A 22,958-nucleotide genomic window follows, 5' to 3' on the forward strand; every position below is an offset into this window, starting at 1 on the left:
ACAAACTCAGATTATTGCAGGAGTCCTTTGACAGTCGTTTCAGCGATTTTGCCGAAGAAGAAGACTGCATACTTGCATTTATAAATCCCTTTTCACTTACTGAACAAAAAATCTTGACGATGCCTAGTAACATACAAATGGAACTTATTGATCTCAAAACCAATTCTTTATTGAAAATGAAATTTAACGAACTTCCATCACTCTTAGATGCTTCTGATATAATTAATTTCTGGCGATCGTTGCCCTGTGAACATTTTCCAGAACTGAGAAAATTTGCTCAGAGTTATATCTGTCGTTTTGGAACTACACACAGATGCGAACAAGCATTTTCATCAATGAAAATGATTAAGGTTGAGACTGATTCAAATTTGAAAAACTGCTTGATGCTTTCTGTAACTGATTTAACTACAAGCTTAGCAAAAGCAAAGCAATTTCAAAAGTCTCAATAAAATAATTCATGTTTATCTTGTCTTTATATAAAATCCTTTTATTTAAAACTGCTAAAAGTATCTATATTACCATATATATAAGAAATCATTTTATGTATAACTGTTAAATATATCCATATTATCATATTTTAAAATGGCTGAAAAGTGGTATAAGTTTGTATAGCGCATCTTAACTAAAAAATGAAAAAATTGACGCATGAACTATAAAAGGTTGGCCACCCCTGTTCTAAGGAGTAAACATAATGCAAGCTGTAACCTTGAAATAACCAAGCTGATCTATTCTACATATTTAAGTTAAGGGATGTTACATCCCATATTGTTTCATAACAGAATAAGAAACTCAAAGAGTTTCCTGCCGAATATAGAAACTATATAAAGTTCGGCGAGTCCAAGCGTAAGCAAATACCTGGATAGTGCACACATAACCCATTTGGTAGTGCAACACTGAGGCAACTCATAGTAAGGGTGGAGCAAGTTCCGATCAGTATTCTTGGTATTTACCCATAATGTGAATCCCAGCTTCTAGGAGCTGTATTACTGTTCTACATTATGAGAGAAGGTCACTACCCAGACCGGTTTCAACCTTTATTGAGGTCTCATCAGTGAGTAGCTAGACCTAGTTAATATCAAGTTTGTATCAAACAGAACTTACATACCTTAACTTAAATAAGTTCACGTCGCCGAATTTAAGCTTTTAGCTCTTCATATAATTAGTATTCTACAAATATTATTCTAAAGGAAGTGTTTTGTAAAGCAGTATAGTGGTGCCATCTAGCGACAATTTTGCACTTGACCGACAAGATTTGCCAATATGTTGTCGGTCGTAGTATATTTATATATTTAAAAATCTCTTTTTATTAATTTAATTAAATAATTTTACTATGTTTTGCGATGTATTTCAGTTAAGTATTATTAAGTATTTAAGCAAAGCTTAGATCGCTTTTCTTATTCTTTTCAGCCTCCGTTTGAGAATTTCTGAGAAGAAATAATTTGCAATTTAAAAATCCCAATTTCCTAGCAACGAAGCCCTCAACAGACATCGAAAACGTTTCTTTCAATAGAACTTACCGCGTGGAGATTCCTCAGGAACCAATGTTTGAAATCGACAGTTTCGCAGTCGCATCTCCACGGATTTCCAGACATTGTCATCCTTTCCAGCTTCATGGCGTTCAGAGTGTCATTCGGCAGGGTGGTCAGTAAGTTGCGGGCCAGCAGCAATGCCGATAATCCAGCGTTGAGCAACCTTCTGTCGAGAACTTTAAGGTTGTTGTTTTCCAAGTTTATGCTATGAACTTGAACAGTAGGTGACGAAATGGTGCGGTTCCCTTCTGCTCTGCCGTCACTGATAAAAGCTATGACGTCTTCGGGTACTGCGTCCAGGTTCAGAGAACTACAGTCGACGTCCAAATGGAGGACGGCGGAGTCATCGTAACCTGCGCAAAAACATTTACAAGGAAGAGGGCAACTCCAGTAGCTCAAGTCCTCGGCGGTTTGCGAAAGGTAGGGTACGCCTTTCTTGAAAGGTGGGTAGTTGCATACGGGGGTGTCCTTAAGCACTTTAGCAGGATCATAATACAACAGTTCACCGAGTGATTTGCTGCGGCAGTCGCAAACCAATGGATTTCCTGTTAAAAAAAAAGGAAATTATAAATGTATGTAAAGCATATCGCATTATTCAAATAACAATAATAATTGTATCCCCCCACCCCCCAATGAAACAAATTTTATTCAGCCTGACTATTTACAATATATACATGAGAACAAATGTATATTCTGGCCTGTGTAGCTCAGTGGAAGTGGCGCCTGCATCCACTGCTCTAGACCACACGAACACAGACTTATAAGTTCGAATCTAGTCGCGGCCTGCAGGAACTTTTTCTAACCCTTTTTTCGGCAGTTTCCAGAATTAGTCGATATCTGGCATGGGCAAGCGGGATTTTTTCCCAGAAAGACGAATTTTAGTCCTGTAAACTCAGGAAAATCTACCGTGGAATCTACATTATTTCAGACAAAACCATATCCTGTTAAGGTTAGATACCAAGAGATGGCAGTACTTGTTTGCCCGTTTCTTCATCGGTTGCCACATTTAAGTACTGATAGTCTTGGGACAGCTATCTTTGATTAGCTACTGGTGAAGATTGAACTGCCCACTGAGTATTCAAAAAGCTAGACAGGATTAAAAGGCCTCACCAACTTACTAGAATGGACTAAAAGACTTTAGCTGATTTATGTATTTTACAAATGTACAGGATGGCCATAAATTAACTTTCTCTCATTGCAGGGATCTGTAGCTAAAACTAATACACGGAATGAGACCACATTGTATACTGAGACTTTCATAGGCATGGGGAAATGAATTCCTCGAAAAACAGATCTAGTACCAAAAGTCGCTGATAGGGGAAATTTTGGCGCTGGCAGAGCCGAAAGCAATCAGATATTTGCAGTAAATGCAAGTAAAAAGAATTATGGAAATTTTACTGTGCGTACGTGAGAGCAGCGCCATCAATTCCACTTAAAAAGGGATTAGGAACGTTCAGGCAGTTATTCGAATGACTGACGAATTGTGCTCAATATGCATCCTACCTTGCCTCAGCGTGCTTTACTTGTTAAGTTGTTTTACCTTAAACAGTGCAATGTCGTAGTGGCCCTTCGGGAATTTCGAAAGATTCATAACCCGCGTACAGGTCCTATGTCAGCTGTAGCACTGAGAGCTATGATTAAGAAGTTTGAAGAAACTGGATCAATTGGAGTTAGACATGGCAGAGGACGGAAAGCAGTGCAAGAAGAGACAGTAACAGACGTTGCTACTGCGGTGTTCGACGACACAGGGACCAACTGGTCTAAGCGCTGGTGCCATAGCCCGCCAACTTGATATGGCTTATCTTAAGGGAAATGGTTCACTTCTATCCGTATAAGTTCAGTCGTGTGCAAGCACTAACTACCGCAGATTATGATAAGTGCATGACCTACGCACTAACGTTTCTTCCCCGAATGGAGGTCGACAATGACTGGCCTTGGAGAATATTGTGCGGTGATGAGGCTCATTTTTATCTGAATGGGTCGGTCAACACTCACAACTGCAGAATTTGGGCATTTGAACATCTCCAAGCGATCCAACACGTACCACTGCATTCTCCAAAAGGAACCGTGTGGTGTGGCTTCACAGCCTATTTCATAATAGGACCATAGTTTTTTGAGCGTATTACCCCGACAAGTCCTGTAATTCTGCTCCATTACTGGAGAGATTTATCGATGAATGCTGGAAAACTTTGTCATTCCTGCATTGCAGCAAAGACAATGCTTGGACTCCATAATTTTTATGCAGGATGGAGAACACAATGAACGTTCAGTAAAGCGCCTTTTATGCTAGCATTTCAGTAATGAGAAGGTTATCAGTCAGTTCTTTCCGACGGCATGGCCACCTCGATCCTCGGATATCACTGTATGTGACTTTTGGCTGTGGGGGTATTTGAAATCCGTTATGTATGTTGGTGGCGTTCCCAACTTGCATGTGTTGAAAGAGAACATAAAACGGGCTGTTATGAACATCCAATCCGACTCCTTACGCTCAGCTGTAGAGCATATCGCACACCGGATATGCAATTTGTTGTACACAAGAAAGGTCAGTACATTGAAAATCGTGTATGTGGTCCAGGTGACCCTGATTCTGATGAATAAAACATTATTTCCTGTGAGTTCAATCACTACATCAATTTCTGTTTCTCTCACAACTTGTTGTTTTAGTTTAATTATTCTTATTCTTATTATTATCATTGTAACGCGCCACATATCCAGCTGGAATGAGTGACGCGGATGTCGCTTTAACAATTAATTAAGAACAAAACAAAACAAAGCAGTTAAATAGCATTTAAACTTTTACGTTTTACCCACGAGACTGGATCTTTGAATACAAATATGCTGAAAACCAATAATTTCTACAATTATTTTGAACTGATCTTCCTCATTTCTGTGGGAAAATAAATACTCTTTTAATTAGAGATTTGTATTTGTTTGGGTTAGTTTCATTTCTTATTGTCAAAGGTAGCGTGTTGAATACTTTTGCGCTAAATAAGTAAAATGTTTGTGTGTTGCTTCTTTATTTGCTTTCGGAACTAAATATTTTAGGCCCTTATGTCTACTAAGGAAAGCATCTTGTTTGATATTTACGTATTCGTTGTCTTTTTTATGAATAATAGTATCCTATAGTCGTATAAATATCTAACGGAGAGTATGTTTAGTATGATATATTTATTACACATTGCAGTTTCCTTATATTTGTTTCTAGTTAAGATTTTAATCACTTTATTCTGAGTCGAGACTAAAGGTCTCAGCGTAGTGCGATAGATTCCTCCCCAACTTAAATATACCATATTGTAGTGCGCTTTGAATCCACGCAGAATATAATATTTTTAGCATATTTAAATTTAAGAATCTGTTTAAGAAATAAAGTCTGTTTAACATAATCCTTACTTTTTTTATGACATCGGTGATACGCGGTTTCCAGCTTAACTTACAATCAATTTTTAATCCCAAGTAAGTTATTACACCGACTTTTTCTATTTTCTCGCAGTTGCAATTTGAATTTGTCCTGCAATTCCAATCAGGCAAAATTAATTGTGCAGCGAAGTTCATTTTGCTAATTTTATTTCGCAAGTTAAAATTTCGATATTTAGTTTTTGAGACATTCAGACTGAGTTTGTTTGACTGAAACCAATTTGTTACTTTCAAAAGATCAGCATTCACGATGGTTTTCATTTGTTCGGCTGTGTCTGTAGAGAAAATTAGTACTGTGTCATCTGCAAAAGTATTTATTTTACTGTTTAGATTAAGATTGCAGAAGTCATTGATGTAAATATTCAATAAAATTGGTCCCAAGACAGATCCTTGTGGTACACCGCAGTCTACTGTTTTGGAGCTGCTATAGATGATATTTATTCTTACAATTTGTGATCTGGCATTTCTGAACCAGTTTAGCGCAGTAGCTCGTATTCCTATGACTTTTAATTTTTTTATTAAAATATCATGTGATACAGAGTCAAAAGCTTTGTGTATATCTAGAAATACTGCTGATGTTAGTTTATGTCGTCAAGGGAGGTATAATCTGTTTTTATGAAGTTCAGTAAAGCATGTTCTGTGCTAAACTTTTGCCTGAACCCAAATTGATTCTTTGAAAAGAAGTTGTTTTTGTCGAAAAATTTCACGAGTCTAATTTTTACCGATTTCTCTAATATTTTCGAAATGATGAAACTGCTTTTAGTATTCATTTGTGCCTTGTACAGTATATTGCTGTGGCTGCTTTCGAGCCACGCGCAGTTGCGGCAGTGATCATATTTTGCATTCCCGTCTTCCCGCTCTCGCTCAGTGCTAACTTCATGGTTTGGAGCACCGCGTGTTTCTAATCGCCGAGCTTAAGGCGGCGAATATTGGGCATATGCCCAATATTCAGAAAAACATTGCGAAAAATATCTCTTATTTTTCCTTTTTTCGTATTAGGCCTATTGGCCTGTTACGGAGCTATCCTAAGTCGTTTCAAGCTGTATACCTGTCCCGAGGATAAGGTGGTTGGCCCTATGCCTCCTGGCGTGTCCTGTGTCTGTCGATGTGTGTGTTCCCGGAGCCGGTTTGCCTGCTTGCAGGAGGAAAACCCCAGATTAACTGGGGAGCAAACCCTGCAGTCCACGCCCAGGTTGCGGAGTGCATGGCCACTCGGCTAAACTGGGAACTCCGATTAAGTGTTATTTGTGTTTCATAAACAACTTCTAATTTCCCCCAAATTTGGTTATACACAATTCTATTCAGTCTTTTGTAAATAACAAAAATAATAATAGCACTTGGAAAGATAAAACGGTTTGAGACGTAAACGAAGCTAGCATTTATTGAGTACTCGCTTGTATTTCGTTACATGAGCATCATTAATGGAGAGGCAAAAGAATTAATTACAACATTCGCACTTTTAACAGAAGAGCGAGTCAAACAGCTCGAGCGAGTCTTACTTCCACGCGTCTCGGTCACAGCTGAATGAGCAGAAGCAGCGCTGTCGAAGTTCCAAGGAACCAGGAATAGTGGTGGAATTCAAAATTCAAGTAGGAGATTTAAATGAATCCTAATTCCTCTTCATGTGGTAAACCGATTTTTCGAAGTATTATTATGTTTACCACACGTTTCTATAAGACGTCTGGTTAATGATTAAAAAAAAAAAAAACTGTTCGGTTTGTTTTTACCTCTTACTCCACGAAGCGTCGCATATTCGCCGACTCCTCACAATTCACTACGCAGACCGTCGTTAACCGCCTATCACCTCGGACCATCTCTTCCAACCGTCTGCGAGTGGCTTATGTCACAAGCTCGAGAGGGCAGCCAGATCGCCATTCACCGTAAAACGGCGAGCGTCTCTGCGAATGTGAACTGCTGCACGTCACAGAAACTTCTTTCGTCAACATCCCTTTGGATGAACTTTCTTTGCAGGAAGTTCTTTTGCCCACAATAAACGCTGTTCAACTGTCGTACTCCTCGAGCACGGCCGCCAGACTGCTGCAGACAGCGACAGAACGAGCATGCGCGTTTCTTACCTATCCCGGCATCATCCTACTGTGCTGCTACCTATTGGTGCGTACCGAAAACTTTTCACTTCCAGTTCCTGTCATCCACTTTCGTCTGCGACTTTTCCTTTGATTCGTTAGACTTTTCAATGATTGCTTCTTCTGCTTATTGAAACATATTTGGACAAACGTGATTGGACAGTTCTTTTATATGCTCTGGGTAGAGTAGAGGGCTCACCTTCTTCCTTGTTCTTTCCAGGACTCGTCTCGCCTTGCTTCCTGTCAAATCAACTGCTTTGTTAATTTGTCCCCATGTGGATTGCTTTGTTCTCCCTGCAGTACAGACATTTCCAATCGTCACGTTCTGCGAAGGACTTCCGTTGCCATGTAGATTCGGATAGGCCGGAACATGCAGAATTCGAACGCATTTTCCACACGTTATACCTTTCCTTCGGACAACAAGATCCTTCAGGCATTTGTTACACTTCAGTACTCACGTTCACACCTTACTTCCTCGAGCTGCTGCTACCCGTTAAGAATGTGAAGTCCTTTTTTCCATCGCTGTTCACCACAGTTTGTATCGGAATTTTGAATACATGAAAACTACGCGACGGATTTCGATAATTTATACGCACAACGCGCTCAGATTATTCAGAGGAACCACCTTGAAGCACTTTAAGATTACTTGAAAAAAAAAAAAAAATTAAAACACTGATATATTAATAATATTTTTTTAAAATATTTGCATTTACAGATTCGTAATTCTATACAAAATTAACCCTAAAAGGGACAGGGAGATGTTTTTTTTTTGTATCAGAGTTATCAAGAAAGTCATTGATGCGCCATGTGTGTCGCGTAATTTATGAAAGGAAATGTGATAATAATCATCCTAATGGCTTTACTAAGAGAAAGTCTTGTCCGAGTAAGAACGCACACAGTTTACGATAATATGACGGTTGCGATAGACAACGGGAAAGGATATACGTTGACGCGAAAAAGTGGGTGGCTGAATGATAGACAGACACCAAAAGCTGGTGTAGGGAATGTGAGTCTGCAAAATTTAACCAGCCGTGTATCCCACGGATCAGTCCTTTGGCTATTGTTTCAGTCTAACAGGAGATTATTATTCTTGTGGACTCATCGAGGGAGGTTCACTAACATTCCAAAAGCAAAATCAACTAACTAACATTCATTTGCACAATACCTGTCATACTTTACCGCGAACTCATTGACCACGCTGCGCGCAAAATATGCTCAACGGTTTGCTGACAACGCAAAGATAAGCAGGATAATCAGAAATGCGGCTGATATGCAGTACTTGCAGAATGATTTGAATAGGCTGGAATTGTTTGCATATGAAAATAGCTGTCCGTTTAATGTTAGTAAATGCAAACTTGTACACTTTAGTGTAATACGATATCGAATGCTGTGTTGTTATACTGGTAGGATTATGCTAGGGGAAAAATTGACCAGACTAGGGATCTTGAAGTGTTAGTAGGTAGGAAAGTGCGGTGTGTGAGTCATATAGAAAAATTGTAAAAACTCGGAGGATTATTGCAATGCAGAAATGAATTGATACGTCATGATAATGAAGCCATTTTTGTCTCCTTACAAAGCCAACATACGGCCTGACTTGAATTTTTGCGTGCAAACCTGGTCTTTTGCTTTTCGTGATGATGCAGATGCAACGGGGAAGGTGAAAAGGAGACAGCTAAAATGATATCGGGACTGCAAACTGTACGCCGGGGCGTCGCAAGTATGTTTACATTTCAACATGTAATTAAGTACTTCAATAAACGCCAAACGATATTATCTAGTTTGCAGTGCCGAGCCGTGGGTAGGAGGCGCCCTTGTGCAAAACGTTTTTTCAGCGCCCCATAAAATAAGTTTCGATGAAAACGTTTTGCGAAAAAATTTACTTTGTTAAAAGTACAAAACAGTTTATACGCATACATAAAAATAAATTTTATTTAACAGAAGTAGAACATTTTAATCACTGAAATTCATTAATAAGGAATTTTTAATAATAAAAATTTTCAAAAATGTTTATTCCGTGATATATAAATACAACAGAATATATATATATATATATATATATAAACAAAATTTACTTTTATTTTAATATAAAAAGAAATATTACATAGCAAAGATAATTTGGAGACATGCTTTTATCTACTTAACAATTAGGATAAATATAGATTTATTTTATACATTTATTCGTCTTGCTTTAGCCGACACAAAATTTTTAATAATATCTATAATGTCTAATGAATCGATAATATTATTTTCAATTGATATAATTGATAAATCCGTTAGACTCTCCAGACATTGTTGATCGCAAATAATTGTTTATTAGTTTCAGTTTTGAAAAACTTCTTTCCCCCGATGCTATGCTACGGATATTCGTAATGTTAAATAAATACGCATCACAATCGCAGTATTCGGAAACGTGTCCGTTAATTTATTTTCGTATATATAATTTAAAACATCCTGAGGAGCCGACTCTTTTTTAATAAAACACTGCAAAGTTTTTAATTCCTCAAATAAATAAAAAATCAATATCGCGATTGTCGGAATTTTGATTGTCGCTCAGTTTTAAGTGCAAATCTTTACAATGTTTCATTAAATCTTCATCGCTCCAATATTTTAATTTGATAATGTCTCTTATAACTTTAAAGTCCTCGCTATGTTGTTTTAAGAGTATGAATCTTTCCGTGACTGAAGTTATTGTCGTGTCTAAAATCGCGAAGAAAAAATTTATTTTAAAATTTTGTTTAGGATCATGCGTTGTCTCATCTGATGCTTCGTAACCAAACATTTTTGTTTTTGTTCTTTTGCGAATGTCTGGAAAAATAGGATCGTTTGCTACTTTTGCAGTTGTAATAATATTTTCAAAATATTGGTCTGTTCGGCGAGTATTTAATTCTTGTATAAAATAATCAAGATTTTCTGTAATTTTTCCTATATCAAATGGCGGATTCTGCATTATTTTACTTGCAGCATTTACGACACTTAAGATTTCGTACCAAAATTTCGTAAAAAATTTTCGTAAAAAAAGTGTACAAGATTGGTGGAAACATAATTCAAAAGCAATCCTGAGCTGTGCAATCGAGGTGCTTGGTGAGACATCTGGAAAGATTAGAGAGCAGAAGGAGGGTTGGTGGTGGAATAATGATGTACAAGTGGCAGTGACAGCTAAGAGGAAGGCAAAGCAGAAGTGGGATGAGTCAAGAGTGGAAGAGGACAGAGAGGTGTACAAACAGAGAAAACAAGAAGCCAAGAGAGTTGTGGCACAGGCGAAGACCATGGCATATCAAGATCTGTATGATCAATTAGAAACAAAGGAAGGACAGAGAAAAATTTACCAACTAGCGAAATGTAGAAATAAAGCAGCTAAGGACATCTTACATGTGAGGCAGATCAAAGATGCTGAAGGAAGAGTATTATGGAGGGATGTGGACATAAGAAACAGATGGAAAATATACTTTGAGGGACTTCTGAATGAGGAAAATGCAAGGACTCACAGAGGAGATGGGCAGCCTTCTGAGGGGATGGTGCAGAACATCAGTAGAATGGAAGTGACGGAGGCCATGAAGAGGATGAAGAATGGAAAAGCGGTGGGCCCCGACAGAATTCCAGTGGAGGCATGGAAGGCACTGGGGGAAGAGGGAATTGACCTGCTGTGGGACCTGTTCATGAAAGTTTGCCAACAGGAAAATATACCCGAGGAATGGAGGGAGAGTACTCTTGTTCCCATCTACAAGGGTAAAGGGGATGCACAAGACTGTAAAAATTACAGAGGAATAAAGTTGATGTCCCACACAATGAAGATCCTAGAAAGGGTTCTTGATGGTAGATTGAGGGAGGAGGTGGAGATTGCAAAGGAACAATTTGGCTTCATGCCTGGTAGATCAACAACAGATGCTATCTTTGGGTTACGACAGATGATGGAAAAATATCGAGAGAAACAAAGGGAGCTACATCTGGTATTTATTGATCTGGAGAAAGCATACGATAGAGTGCCAAGGCAAGAAGTCTGGAGGTGTCTGAGGGAGAAGAAGGTGCCGGAGAAATATGTCAGGTTGGTGCAGGAAATGTACAGAAATGTGAAGACAAGTGTTCGGAACTGTTTGGGACAGACAGAAAGTTTTCAAGTAACAGTTGGCTTGCATCAAGGGTCAGCATTAAGTCCGTTTCTGTTTAATATTGTGATGGAGGTGGTAACAGAGGAGGTGAGAGAAGATGCACCTTGGACAATGCACGTATGCAGATGCACGTATGCAGATGACACGTATGCAGATGACATCTTGCTCTGTGTAGATTCAAGAGAAGAAGCGGAAACTAAACTGGAAAGATGGAGAAAAGTACTGGAAGAGAGAGGTATGAGACTGAGCAGAAGTAAGACAGAGTATATGTGTTGCGCAGTGGGCGGTGGCCAGGAGACAGACCTGGAGCTGGAAGGAAATGTCATCAGGAAGGTGAGAGACTTTAGATACTTAGGTTCGACAGTGGAAGAAGATGGAGGAGCTGAGAAGGAAGTGGGATGCAGGATACAAGCAGGTTGGAGGAACTGGAGGGAGATGGCTGGAGTGTTATGTGATAAGAGGGTGCCGATCAATCTGAAAGGCAAAATTTATAGGACAGTAGTGAGGCGAGCTATGACATATGCTATAGAAACTGTGGCCCTGAAGAAAAATAACATTAGCAGGATGGAAGTAGCAGAGATGAGAATGCTTAGGTGGATGTGCGGTGTGACCAGAAAGGATCATCTGAGAAATGACTATGTCAGGGGAACAGTGAAAGTTACGAACTTAGGAGCAAAAATACAGGAGGCAAGGTTGAGATGGTTTGGTCATGTGATGAGGAGGGAGGACGAATATGTGGGAAGAAGGGTCATGCAGATGGATGTGCAAGGAAGGCGGAAGCGTGGGCGGCCAAAGAAGAGATGGAGGGAGCTGGTAGAAGAGGACTTGAAGATGAAGAACTTGGATGTGGTGACAGCCCAAGACAGGAAGGTGTGGAGGAGACTCATAAGAAACAGTAACCCCACTTAAGTGGGAGAAGCTGCAGAAGAAGAAGAAGAAGAAGAAGAAGAAGATTTCGTACCAAACATGAACAGAACAAATAAATTTAAACGAATAAATATTTGAAATTAAGTTGTCTGCGTGAACTCTAGAATCGATATCTTTAGTTTCATCTTCCGTAATATCAAAAAGAGCCTGGTAAATTTCCTTGATATTATTTTTAAGTGGCTTTATTGCTTCTACTCTACTTTCCCACCTAGTAGCAGAAAGTGGTTTCAAATTTAAAACACGAATATGTTTTTTTTTTAATATTGCCCAATGCTTCACAGATATTAAAAAATAATTATATGATTTCTCTAATACCCCCCCAAAAATTTACCGTTTCACAGGATATCTTAGCTGCATCATTAACTACCAAATTTAATGAATGAGCAGCACACGGAATAAAAAAAGCCCTTGAATTTATTTCAAGGATTTTTTTCTGCAGTCCATTATGTTGGCCTCGCATATTTGAACCGTTATCATAAGCTTGGCGGCGTAAATCCGAAATGTTAATATTCCATAATTTTAAATAATTTTTTATAAATTGAAACAGTCCTTGGCCAGTGGCATCTTCTACAGGTTGAAAACCCAAAAAATGTTCATGAATTTCTGCTATATTTGTATCTTTATTTTGATTAACAAATCTAATAACAATATTACTTAAATTAAGGGGATATTAAATCCCACATAGTTTTAAAACCGAATAAGAAACTCAGAGATTGCAATCAGAGAGTTTCTTGCCGAATATAGTAAACTATAAAGTATCGGCGACACTAGCGTTAGCCAATGCAAGTGATCCTAGTACGTAGTACAATACCGGGCAGCTCGTTGCAAAGGTGGTAAAGTTCTGATCGCTATTCTTAGGTATTTTCCATAATGCAAAAACACATTTACTAGGAAATGTATGCTGTTATTACATTATGGAGGGAGGTCACTACCCAGACCGGTTTCAGCCGTTTTTGAGGCTTCATCAGTGAGTAGCTAGACCTAATACCGAAGTGTATAGCGAAAAGAACTTATGTACTCTGCGAACGAGTTTCCCAAATAGGTGCAACCATTAAGTTGCTTAAGAATAAAGAGCTAATAAGCTTCATTTCGGCAATGAAAACATTATATTTCATTGCCGAAATGAAGCTTATTAGCTCTTTATTCTTAAGTAACTAATAACAATAGATAATTGTTCTGTGTGGCTTATATCCGGAGTAGTGTCAAGAATTAATGAATAATATTTCGCCTCTTTAACCATTTCTAAAATTTTTTGTTTTATAGCTTCAGAAATTATACGGATGATTTCATTTTGTATTTTATCATATAAATAATGAGCAATGTTCCTTTTTTGTGATGTTTGGATGCGATGCAAGTGTTCTGCCATTATCGAAAAATTGAGAGACAGTTTCTACTAACTTTAAAAAATTGCCGTTATCATTTTCAAAACGATTTTGTGAAGAACCTCTAAAAGCTATACACTGTCTTGATAAATATCGTATTATGTAGATTAACCGTTCTATAACAGATTGCCAATATTTTTTCTCAGTTTGGTATAATCTTTGTTGTGTGCAATCAATAATGCCTTTCTTAATCAACGACATTTTAAGTTCGCTGTATTTTGAACAGTTTTTAATGTGCGCGGAACTTGTCTCGTGTATTTTTAGTATATGACTCAAATGTTGCGTCAAAAATTCCCAACTTACTATATTCATTAGTAAGTTGGGAAATTTGATTACCAAATATTTTGCAATAATAACAGAAAACCGAATTTCGCGATTCTGAATAAACTAAATAACTTCGTAAAAGTTTTTCTCCATTTGCTAAAGTTCGTTAATAGTATGAATCGAAAAACTTGCGGCCAGATTCATCTCTGTGAAATTCTTTATTGACTACTTGGCGCAGGCAATGCTCAACTAAACAATTTCTAGCTTTGGTAGTTATATGATTCGGCCAAGTACCTTGATCATTAACATTAAAATTTAAAGTAAAATTTGAAGTTTCGTGTTTCGCTGAATCGGAATCCAATATTTCTTATGCTGCAACTTCTGTAGACAGTCCAGTCAGGCCAGTTTCATTTTCGCATTGTAACATTTGTTTCTTCATAGTTATCTTGTGTCCTCTCTTTTTCTGTGGTAGAGCTACACGGAGTACTTGCTTCGTCAGACCTTTCTGTTCTTTGTTTTTTATGTGGTCCTGAAGTTAAAAATGTATTCAGCGATCCAGCCAATTTATGCAATTTATGTTCCAGTTGTACTCGTTGCAATTGTCTTTTCGTGTTTTGTGCACCAGATAACTTCTTTGGCTTTTTTTCCCACATCTAGGGGTTAACACATTTGGTTACACTTTGAATTAAGAAGAGTGTTAAAAGTTGTCCACCAAAATAAATAATAATTTCTGAAATTTTCCCTTAAACTTATCTTTTAACCCCTTAACTGACTATTGTTTTTAAGGTGAATGGCCCAAGACCGACTATTTTTTTTTTATTACAGAATTTGATTTTTCAGACACTTTGAATAATAAATATGCTTACATTTTAAGTATTTTTTGAAAAATAACATGTAGAGATATTAGCCACTTGATTTCTCAGTGATATTTATTTAATATTTTTCAGGGCTCAGTGCTCGCACCACTGCTTTTTAGTCTTTACATCGCAGATATTCCTGAAACAGCCAGCAGGAACTTTGCTTATGCAGATGATCTAGCTTTGGCGATCAGCGACAAATCTATCAAAAGAACTGAAGAAATATTGACAAATGATCTGTCGGCTTTATGGCAGTTCTATAAAAAAAAATGCAGATTAACACCAAATTCTGGTAAAACCGAATGTTTTTGCTTTCACCTGAACAATAGTCTTGTAAATCAAAAACCAGAGATATATGCTGATGGAACATTAATTTCGTTTAATCCGACACCTAAATATCTGGGAATAACTCTGGACAGAACTCTGACATATAAACAGCATATGATTAATATCCTGCTAAAGTTCGCACCAGAAATAACATAGTTCAGAAGCTTTGCGGTACTATATGGGGCTCAAGTGCCACGACTCTGCGGTGCACTGCAATGGGTCTAGTTTACAGTGCATCAAAGTATGGTGCTCCTGTCTGGCTCAATATTTACCATGTCAATAAACTAGATACTCAGTTTAACTCCACTCTGCATTAGGAGTACACCCTTACAATGGCTCCCCACTTTGAGCCATATTGCTCCTTCGGAACTCCGACGACAGGAAGACTTGCTTCATGAATATAAAAGAATTTTAAATAACCAAAATCTCCTAATACATGAATTTATTCCAAATGCTTTATCCAATAGACTAAAATCCAGAAGACCTACCATAAAAACCACCATTAATCTTCTTAGCCAGAATGATATGGCGAGTAGGTGGGTGTAATGTGGTCCCAAGCAGTATCACCTGAAGTTTGCAATCACATAAACATCTTCCAAAAACCATCTGGATTTGACCTGCCCAGGAATATATGGACGACGGCTAACAGGATTCGTACAGGCCATGGTGTATGTGGAGACTTACTTTCAAAGTGGGGTAAGATACCAAATCCCTACTGTCCCTGTGAAGCCGAGACCCAAACCATTTACCATATAGTACAGGAATGCGAGCTGACGGCATATCCAGGTGACTTTAAGGACATCTTTGACCTATCCCCAGAGGCGATCACCTGGATTAAAAACCTAAATGTTAAAATATGACTAATCTTCTGTCTGATGCTTGTCATAAATTTCATATTTGTATTTGCCTGAATGTAGACTTTTATATTTTATTTTAATCATATATGTGTATGTTATCTATACTCATGTGTATTATATCTTATTGTCTTTTAACCATGTGTACAAGCCATACGATAAATAAATAAAATATTTTTTACATTTTGGTAATTGTTTAATAATTCAGAAATTTCTAGAATATGAAAATTATTTATTAAAGAAATTAGTAAAAGGACCCCAACCCCAATATCTTCCAATTAGAACAAGAACAAATATATAAATTTGTTCTTGTTCTTGAACTCTTTTCGAAAATTATTTATTTTCTAGACGTCAACCCAACATAAGATAAAAATCTTTTGTTTTCAAAATAAGATAATTAACTAAAATGAAACAATTTAACTGATTTTCAAACTTAGAAAAAATATAATAGGCGTACTTACTTTACGTGAATAATAATCCAAATTCTCAAAAAATTTACTAAACAACAATAAATATATTTTATAAAACAAAAGGCAACTGCACAGTAACACTGTTACTGTAACGCACCAAATGAAATGATGCAAAAATACGCCAAAAAAGTATCAAGAAAGGGCCAATTGCAGTATGTAAACAAACGTAGATCATCTAAAGAGTTTTATAGCTCATATATAAGCTATGTTTATTAATTTAATTCGATCCGCGTCAGCCTGACGCGCCGATAGTCTACCCCGCATATATACGGGATTTTTAGGTATGGTCCCTCAGCTGATTAATATGTTTATAATTTATAAACTATTATCTTTAAACTTTTAATTTTCTATCAAAAATCCAAAAATAAGTACACAATTAAAATCAAAGTCAAAACTTGTCCAAAGTCACTTAAACACAGAATACACAACACACTCAATATGTTTCTCATTCAAAATTGAAATGACGTCGAAAAAAATGTAACTGCATATTTGGATAGACGCTATTTCGTCTATCCAAATTCGAAGCGGAATTTAAGAAAACAAACATCGTAATATACACATATGTTTCAGACTAAATATTTGGATAGATCAGTGTTTCTGAAACTTCAGATATCCGTGTACCCCTACTTTAATTTTGATTATTACCAAGTACCTTTTCAAAATACCCTTATCAATAATAATAATAATAATAATAATAATAATAATAATAATAATAATAAATAAATAAATAAAAATATATTTCATTGTAAATGTCTGTTTTATTTGAATTTAGATATGCATTTAAACTGAAAAAAAGATCTGTTTTTAATAGAACAAAATATATAAAGATACTATACATTTTTACTTAATATAAATAATGTATCATAAATGAGAGGAGTGAAATTGCCATTTCTATATCTGCTATATTGCTCTTTTTGTGCGTTTTATAAATCCAGTCTTTAACCAATGATCCATACTTAACAATTTGAAAGCTTAAAAATTATGTATTTACTCGACTATACCTCGCACTTTTTTCCCAAAATTAAAGCTAAAAATCGTGGTGCGAAATATATGCGGGGATTTTCGGAAACTAAAGTTTTCAGAAAAAAAAAAAGAATAAATAGGTATGACTTACCATGAAGTTTCTATTTTCCATCACTTCTTCTGTCCATCTTCGAGAGCGGTTTCCTTGGGTGCAACGTCAAAGTTATCTACCCAATCTACCCAAATAGAGTCATCTTCTTTCCCATTATATCAAGCAAAAATTATCAGTAATTTAAGACTTCAGATACCTAATGTACAATCCTTGACAAATTACTAATGAGAAGTGAAAGATGTGCGCGATTGTAGGCCAGTATAATAGAGAAAAAGCCACTATTAAGAAGTGCATATGATTGGTGCGGCATTAACAAAAGATCACGCGACCCAAACAAAACAAGCCGACAATTGAATTGAAATGCTAATTCTCTTAAACCGATTTCCATAATATCTGAAATGCATTCACCATATATTTCTTAGTTTTAACACGTTCATGACAGGGTAGTGTCAAGTAAAACTATATGTTGCACCTGCAATATGGCTCCAGTCTATAAAGCAGTTTCTGTTGGAGGGAGAGAGAAGTGATTATTAGTTAGTGTTTATATATTCCCACTTGTCTCTAATTGCACTATTTGTTGAGAAATACAGTACACAGTCTGCAAATGTCTGTGAACCTTATTCAGTGACATGATTAAACTAATTGCTTTTCGTGTTTCTGCAGTATAGTTGCTGTTGTGGAGGGCGTATTGTTTACTGCAGGGAGCGAGTTGTCGCTCCAATATGAAAGTCGGGGGCGATAGTGATTCGCAATTTGAGTAGGAGAATTCATGCATAATATAATATATAGACTATAAAAGTTTCTGAAATTCACATCGTATGATACTTTATGGGTTGTTTCCTTAAGTATCTAATAAGTGGGTTCGAAAATGTTTAGTTTTAGTATGTAGGACTATATTTTTTATTACTAAAATATATTAAGCAGATATTTAACTATCAATGGGAAATGGCGCCTTTTTATTTGTTAACCAAACGCTGTATTTTTGTAAAATATCTTGTTGCCGTAATACGGCTGAGCGAGCGCCCATATTAAGCAACGCCGTGAGGCAGGCTGCCTCTATGCTATACCCTGTCGACGGTACTGGGCAAAGCACAGAGTAAGAATGAAATTACGGTCTGTCTTAAACTAACAATTTCCACTAAAAATATAATAAACAATCGAGAATATTTATACAATTTTCGCTGAGTCGATGCTTACCCCGTGAAATAAAATCTGTGGTAATATTGATAACGTTTCACTTCAAACAAATTATAATAAAACTGGTGACGTATTAAGTTAAAAATGTTGTTAGATTATTAAGAATTCATAATAATTTGACTGATTTTAAATTTCATTTTTCTTGCATTAACTTTAATTTGTAATTGTGATATTTATATAGTACGATATAATTCAATAATAAGAAAATTTATATATATATATTTATTATTTCCTGTGGTGAAATGGCGCCACTATCTTCAAGTGCCCTTGTGCGGCGCACAATCTGCACAATCGCACGGCTCGGCCCTGCTAGTTTGACGTGTGGGTGGCACTATTTATTAGCCGTGTAACAACAAAACTGACGTTTGCTTATTCTGGATTTCACCTTGTGTCTTGACTGATGCCACTGCACAAAAGAAATATTAGCAGCTCGTCTCTTCGTAAGTAGCCCTCTTTTGCTTTGCCGGTTGAGTTGAAACCAACAGAAGAACCAAAAACTTTTTTTCACAGAAAAATTGCTGCACGTACTAATCCTTTTTAAAATTGAGTCAAAACGGTTAAACGCTTCATCGGAAATTAAAATTTAATTCCCTATAATTTCGAACTTCCCTGAGATTATTTTATCCAGATTTTTCCATTTTGACTCATGCAGCGTTGCAGTGAAAGGAAGAAGCCCCTTAGACCGCGAGGCCAGTGGACTCGTGTCGTGCCCACGAATTGCGTGTGGTTTCTTCTAGCAGGTTTGACTGTTTCTGGGCGAATCACAAACTACAGTTAGTTTAGGGAAGGAAATTCCCTCCTACTTTCGTACGAGACGGGCTAACTCACCTAAGTCCTAATGAGAGTTCCTTATACTGAACGTTGATCTTTCGAACGAGGGTCAATGAGACACTTAGGTAGTATAGAGCACGGGTCACTTTGCGACTTTACGGAAGCAGTTAAGGACCTGCAATGGCGGGAACCCATTTCAAATAAGCGCTTTGACAATTTTAAAGTGGGATTTCTCCACCATTTCTCCACACACTTTCAGACGCCTAAAAACCTCCACAAAGGGAAAGAAATTTAGTTTTATTGCCTCATCACGACAGTAATGGGCTCCACGCGACCATTAGCAGTCCATGATTTAACTAGCGTAAACCTGCACCGATATGTTGTGACCGCTCATAATAACGATCGTGTCAGTGTGACATCGAAACACACATCCAAATGCGAGTGTTTTTGAGAAGAACGTGTTGTGTTGTTGTGGAGCACGCGCTAATTCAAACACGCCTCTATTTTCATAGATTTAAGAAGAAAAATTAACTTTGGATTCTATACGAGAATCGGACTTACCTTCAAGATACAACTCCTTACAATAAGGTGGAATGTCCATCTCCCAAATTATGCTCAGTCTGTTGTTTGCTACATCAAAGGTGCGCATATGCAAGAAAGGTCCAACTTCGTTTAATGTTTCCAAGTAGTTATTGGAGAGTATTAATGTTCTTAATTTGGTCATGCAGAGGAACTGAACCACTTCTTCCAGGAGGTTGTGAGAAAGATTCAGATGAAGAATAGGGCAGTGACCTATGAGGGATAAATTAAGCGTGCGAATGTTGTTGTGACTCAAGTCCAAGTCGACCAGATTGGGATTTGAAAAGAAAGCATCTTTGTGTATAGTAGAAATGCCATTGCCGCTGACATTCACTTTTTTAAGCCAGACGCTGGCACCAAGAACCCATCGATCGAGAGTGGTTATGTGATTTTCAGAAAGGTCGATAGAAACTAGATTAAGCAATGACGTCTGGAACGAAGATAAGTTTGATGCTTTCAGATTAAGGATGCGCAGCGGGTGGAAATTCGGCATCGGTAACTGGGGAAAAGGAGTTAAGAAGTTGTTGTAACTCAGGTCCAGTAGTTCAACGTGTGGCAGCTGTGTAAACATCACTTCTTCGACACTTTCCAGTTTGCAATTACTTAAATGTAGTGAAATAATGTTGGGCGTTCTTTCGAATACCTTCGGACCAATCGTCTTTATCGGGTTTCCCGAGAGATCCAAGATTTGCAGGGATGTCATGTGTTCGAACACTCCTTCTGTTGAAGACAAACAGTTTCCATTCACGCTGAGCATCTGAAAATAAAAGTGGAAGCATCTGTAATGACATTGAAATAAAACCGAAGTGACATCGAAACACTCAACAACAATAAAACCCTCCTACCTTTAATTTCACGTGTAAGACCCCACTTTTCAAGAATCAAAATCAAGATCGGACTAATTTCCACTTTGATCAACCTTTTCGAGGTGCAATGATGGTTCACAGCATTTCTTTTATAAAAAATGTTTTGCCTTATTAACACGCGCGTTGGGCCTTACAAACTGATTAAAGTGCGTAAAAGATCTTTGAAATGGTTGAATGAAATCACTGAGAGAATTCCAACTGAGTGAAGGTACGAGAATTGCAAAGTATGATCGAACACCAAACCCCTCTCCCCCGTAAGGAGAACAACTTGCTGTATGCTTCCTCTGACATTCGCGAGATAAAGTTCACAATAATCTTGAATAACTCGATCGTATAATCGAATCGATGCTCAGTGTAAGGACTGAAGCTAGCTTATATTCGGCAAATTCCAAGGAAAAAAAGAGAATGGGGAACAAAACTCCGCAATCAAAGGATAGTTTTAATGCCCCCACTTCAGTTCGTTGCCAAATCATGGAGAAAGTTTACAACTTCATTCCTGATCCGGAAAGAGCTCCTCGCAGCTCCTCCTTTGTATACAAGCTATTTGTGTTCGAAAGCCGCTTTGGATACTCGCTATTTTGAAGTTCGGAATTATAGCCGAAGCAAACAAAGCTTGCCAATAAATTGGCGAGTTCTTTTGGCTAATTGGCCTGTTTTGTGGGATAAAAGATTCGATTTTCCTGGAGGGAAAACCTGCCAAATTCATCTGTGAACAGCTCATTTACCTTTGAAAATCCTTTATAGGTCTGGTGTGGAACAAATTTCTACTTACCCAACAAAGCGTTCCGTAGTCTGCCTTCGACCTTTTGGAACTTTTTTTTTTAATGTAACTCCAACCCATGAATTGTTTTTATAAACCTACGCGTTTGCACCGTGAGCTAGGTAAGGATTTTGTCGATTTTCTAAAATCAATTAATGTACGCCCACACTTCATAGAACCGACCTTGACAATGTGCCAAGAAGAATCAATTCAGGCTGAAGGCTAGAAAGAAATAAAGGATGTACGAATTGGTCACCAACACGCGAAATCACGTGCTTTATACGTTAATTTCCCAATTGTTGTACAAGCAAAATAGTTATTAAGAACTAGAATTTTCTTAAAAGAAAAGCTAATTTTCCCACTTACAATAATAAACAATCATCCCACGAAACGCATTGATTACACTAATATCCGAATGGATTCTCCTTCTTCTGACACACAAGTGTCGAAGGGTCTCGCATCTGCAGGCGTACAGTATATATATTTATAGAATGGAAACAACCCTGCTCAAGAGATCAAACATGAAATTCATTCAAGTCGTCTACAGAAAGGAGGAGGTGGTCTCACAGGGAGATAAAATTCACCTCTCACCTAACGAAAAGCGCGAATATCCATGGACACGGCAGGGTTCGAACTCACAGCCTGCGGGTTAGAGAGTGAATACGCTGATCACGGCCAAATAGGTCGGCTGAGCGCCATTCTTTGGTCATTCACTTGATGTCATGGGGTTCTCGCGCTTCGCTTAACTCCATTCATCCATCCTGTGCAGTTAAGAACAATCTGCTTTCGTGCACGCGGCTCTTCCTGTACGTTTCCTTACTTTTCCTAATTAACCTCAAGTCCTACTCATTGCTTTACTGATGCTCTTCTTATTCGACGAACGTTCCAGCTGCACAGCTGTCCAAGATTCAAGGCCTATCAGACCAGCTTTCTTAAATCTCTTCCAATGAGGTGAAAATAACCTTGTAAGTCTCGGTACGAAACGCAGTAATTTCTTTTATGAATGATTTCGCTTCTTTCCCACACACCTATAGGGGAAGGTGTCTTACATCAGTTACATCTCAATGGTTCCTGCCTGTAAAGCTCGCAGGAAATCAGAAACGGCTGTGCCATGTTCTGTAAAGACAACCAGATATCTCCTATTAAAACGCATGACAAACACAGTCTGAGCCTCGCAAGGTCAAATTTATATGCTCAGAATTACGTTTGATCAAGAGATCTGAGACTCAGGGCTTGCAGCTCAGAGGATCCATCCCGCAACAGGTTTTGACGACACGCAAAAGTGCTAAAATTAAGGAAAGTTCCCCACGTGGGGAACTTTCCTTAATTTACCGCTCTTTAGTTAACGCTCTTTAGTTAAGTTCCTTTTCCAAGAAAACTGCGGATATTTTTTTTAATTCGTCGCTCTATGACAGTGATGGCAAACCTATGACACCTGTGTCAGCACTGACACACTTGAGGGTTTCAGGTGACACACCTTGGATGTTGAAAAATAT

At 37.6% G+C, this 22,958-nt stretch overlaps 1 protein-coding gene across 1 annotated transcript in view; it reads right to left on the reverse strand.

Moving 5' to 3' along the window:
* The window catches only part of LOC150092495 (uncharacterized), a 45,155-nt gene that overhangs the window by 15,029 nt on the left and 7,168 nt on the right, over positions 1-22,958 (reverse strand). Inside the window, exons 2-3 of the mRNA XM_090414813.1 lie at positions 19,819-20,593; positions 1,518-2,074 (exon numbers count right to left, since the gene is read on the reverse strand). Of these exons, the coding sequence (XP_090270939.1) occupies positions 1,518-2,074; positions 19,819-20,593 (1,332 nt within the window). The remainder of the gene's footprint in view (positions 1-1,517; positions 2,075-19,818; positions 20,594-22,958) is intronic.

This window comes from Typopeltis vanoorti, chromosome 25, assembly GCF_054136105.1.
Source record: "Typopeltis vanoorti isolate ZY-2024b chromosome 25, IOZ_Tvanoo_1.0, whole genome shotgun sequence".
Taxonomy (NCBI): domain Eukaryota; kingdom Metazoa; phylum Arthropoda; class Arachnida; order Uropygi; family Thelyphonidae; genus Typopeltis; species Typopeltis vanoorti.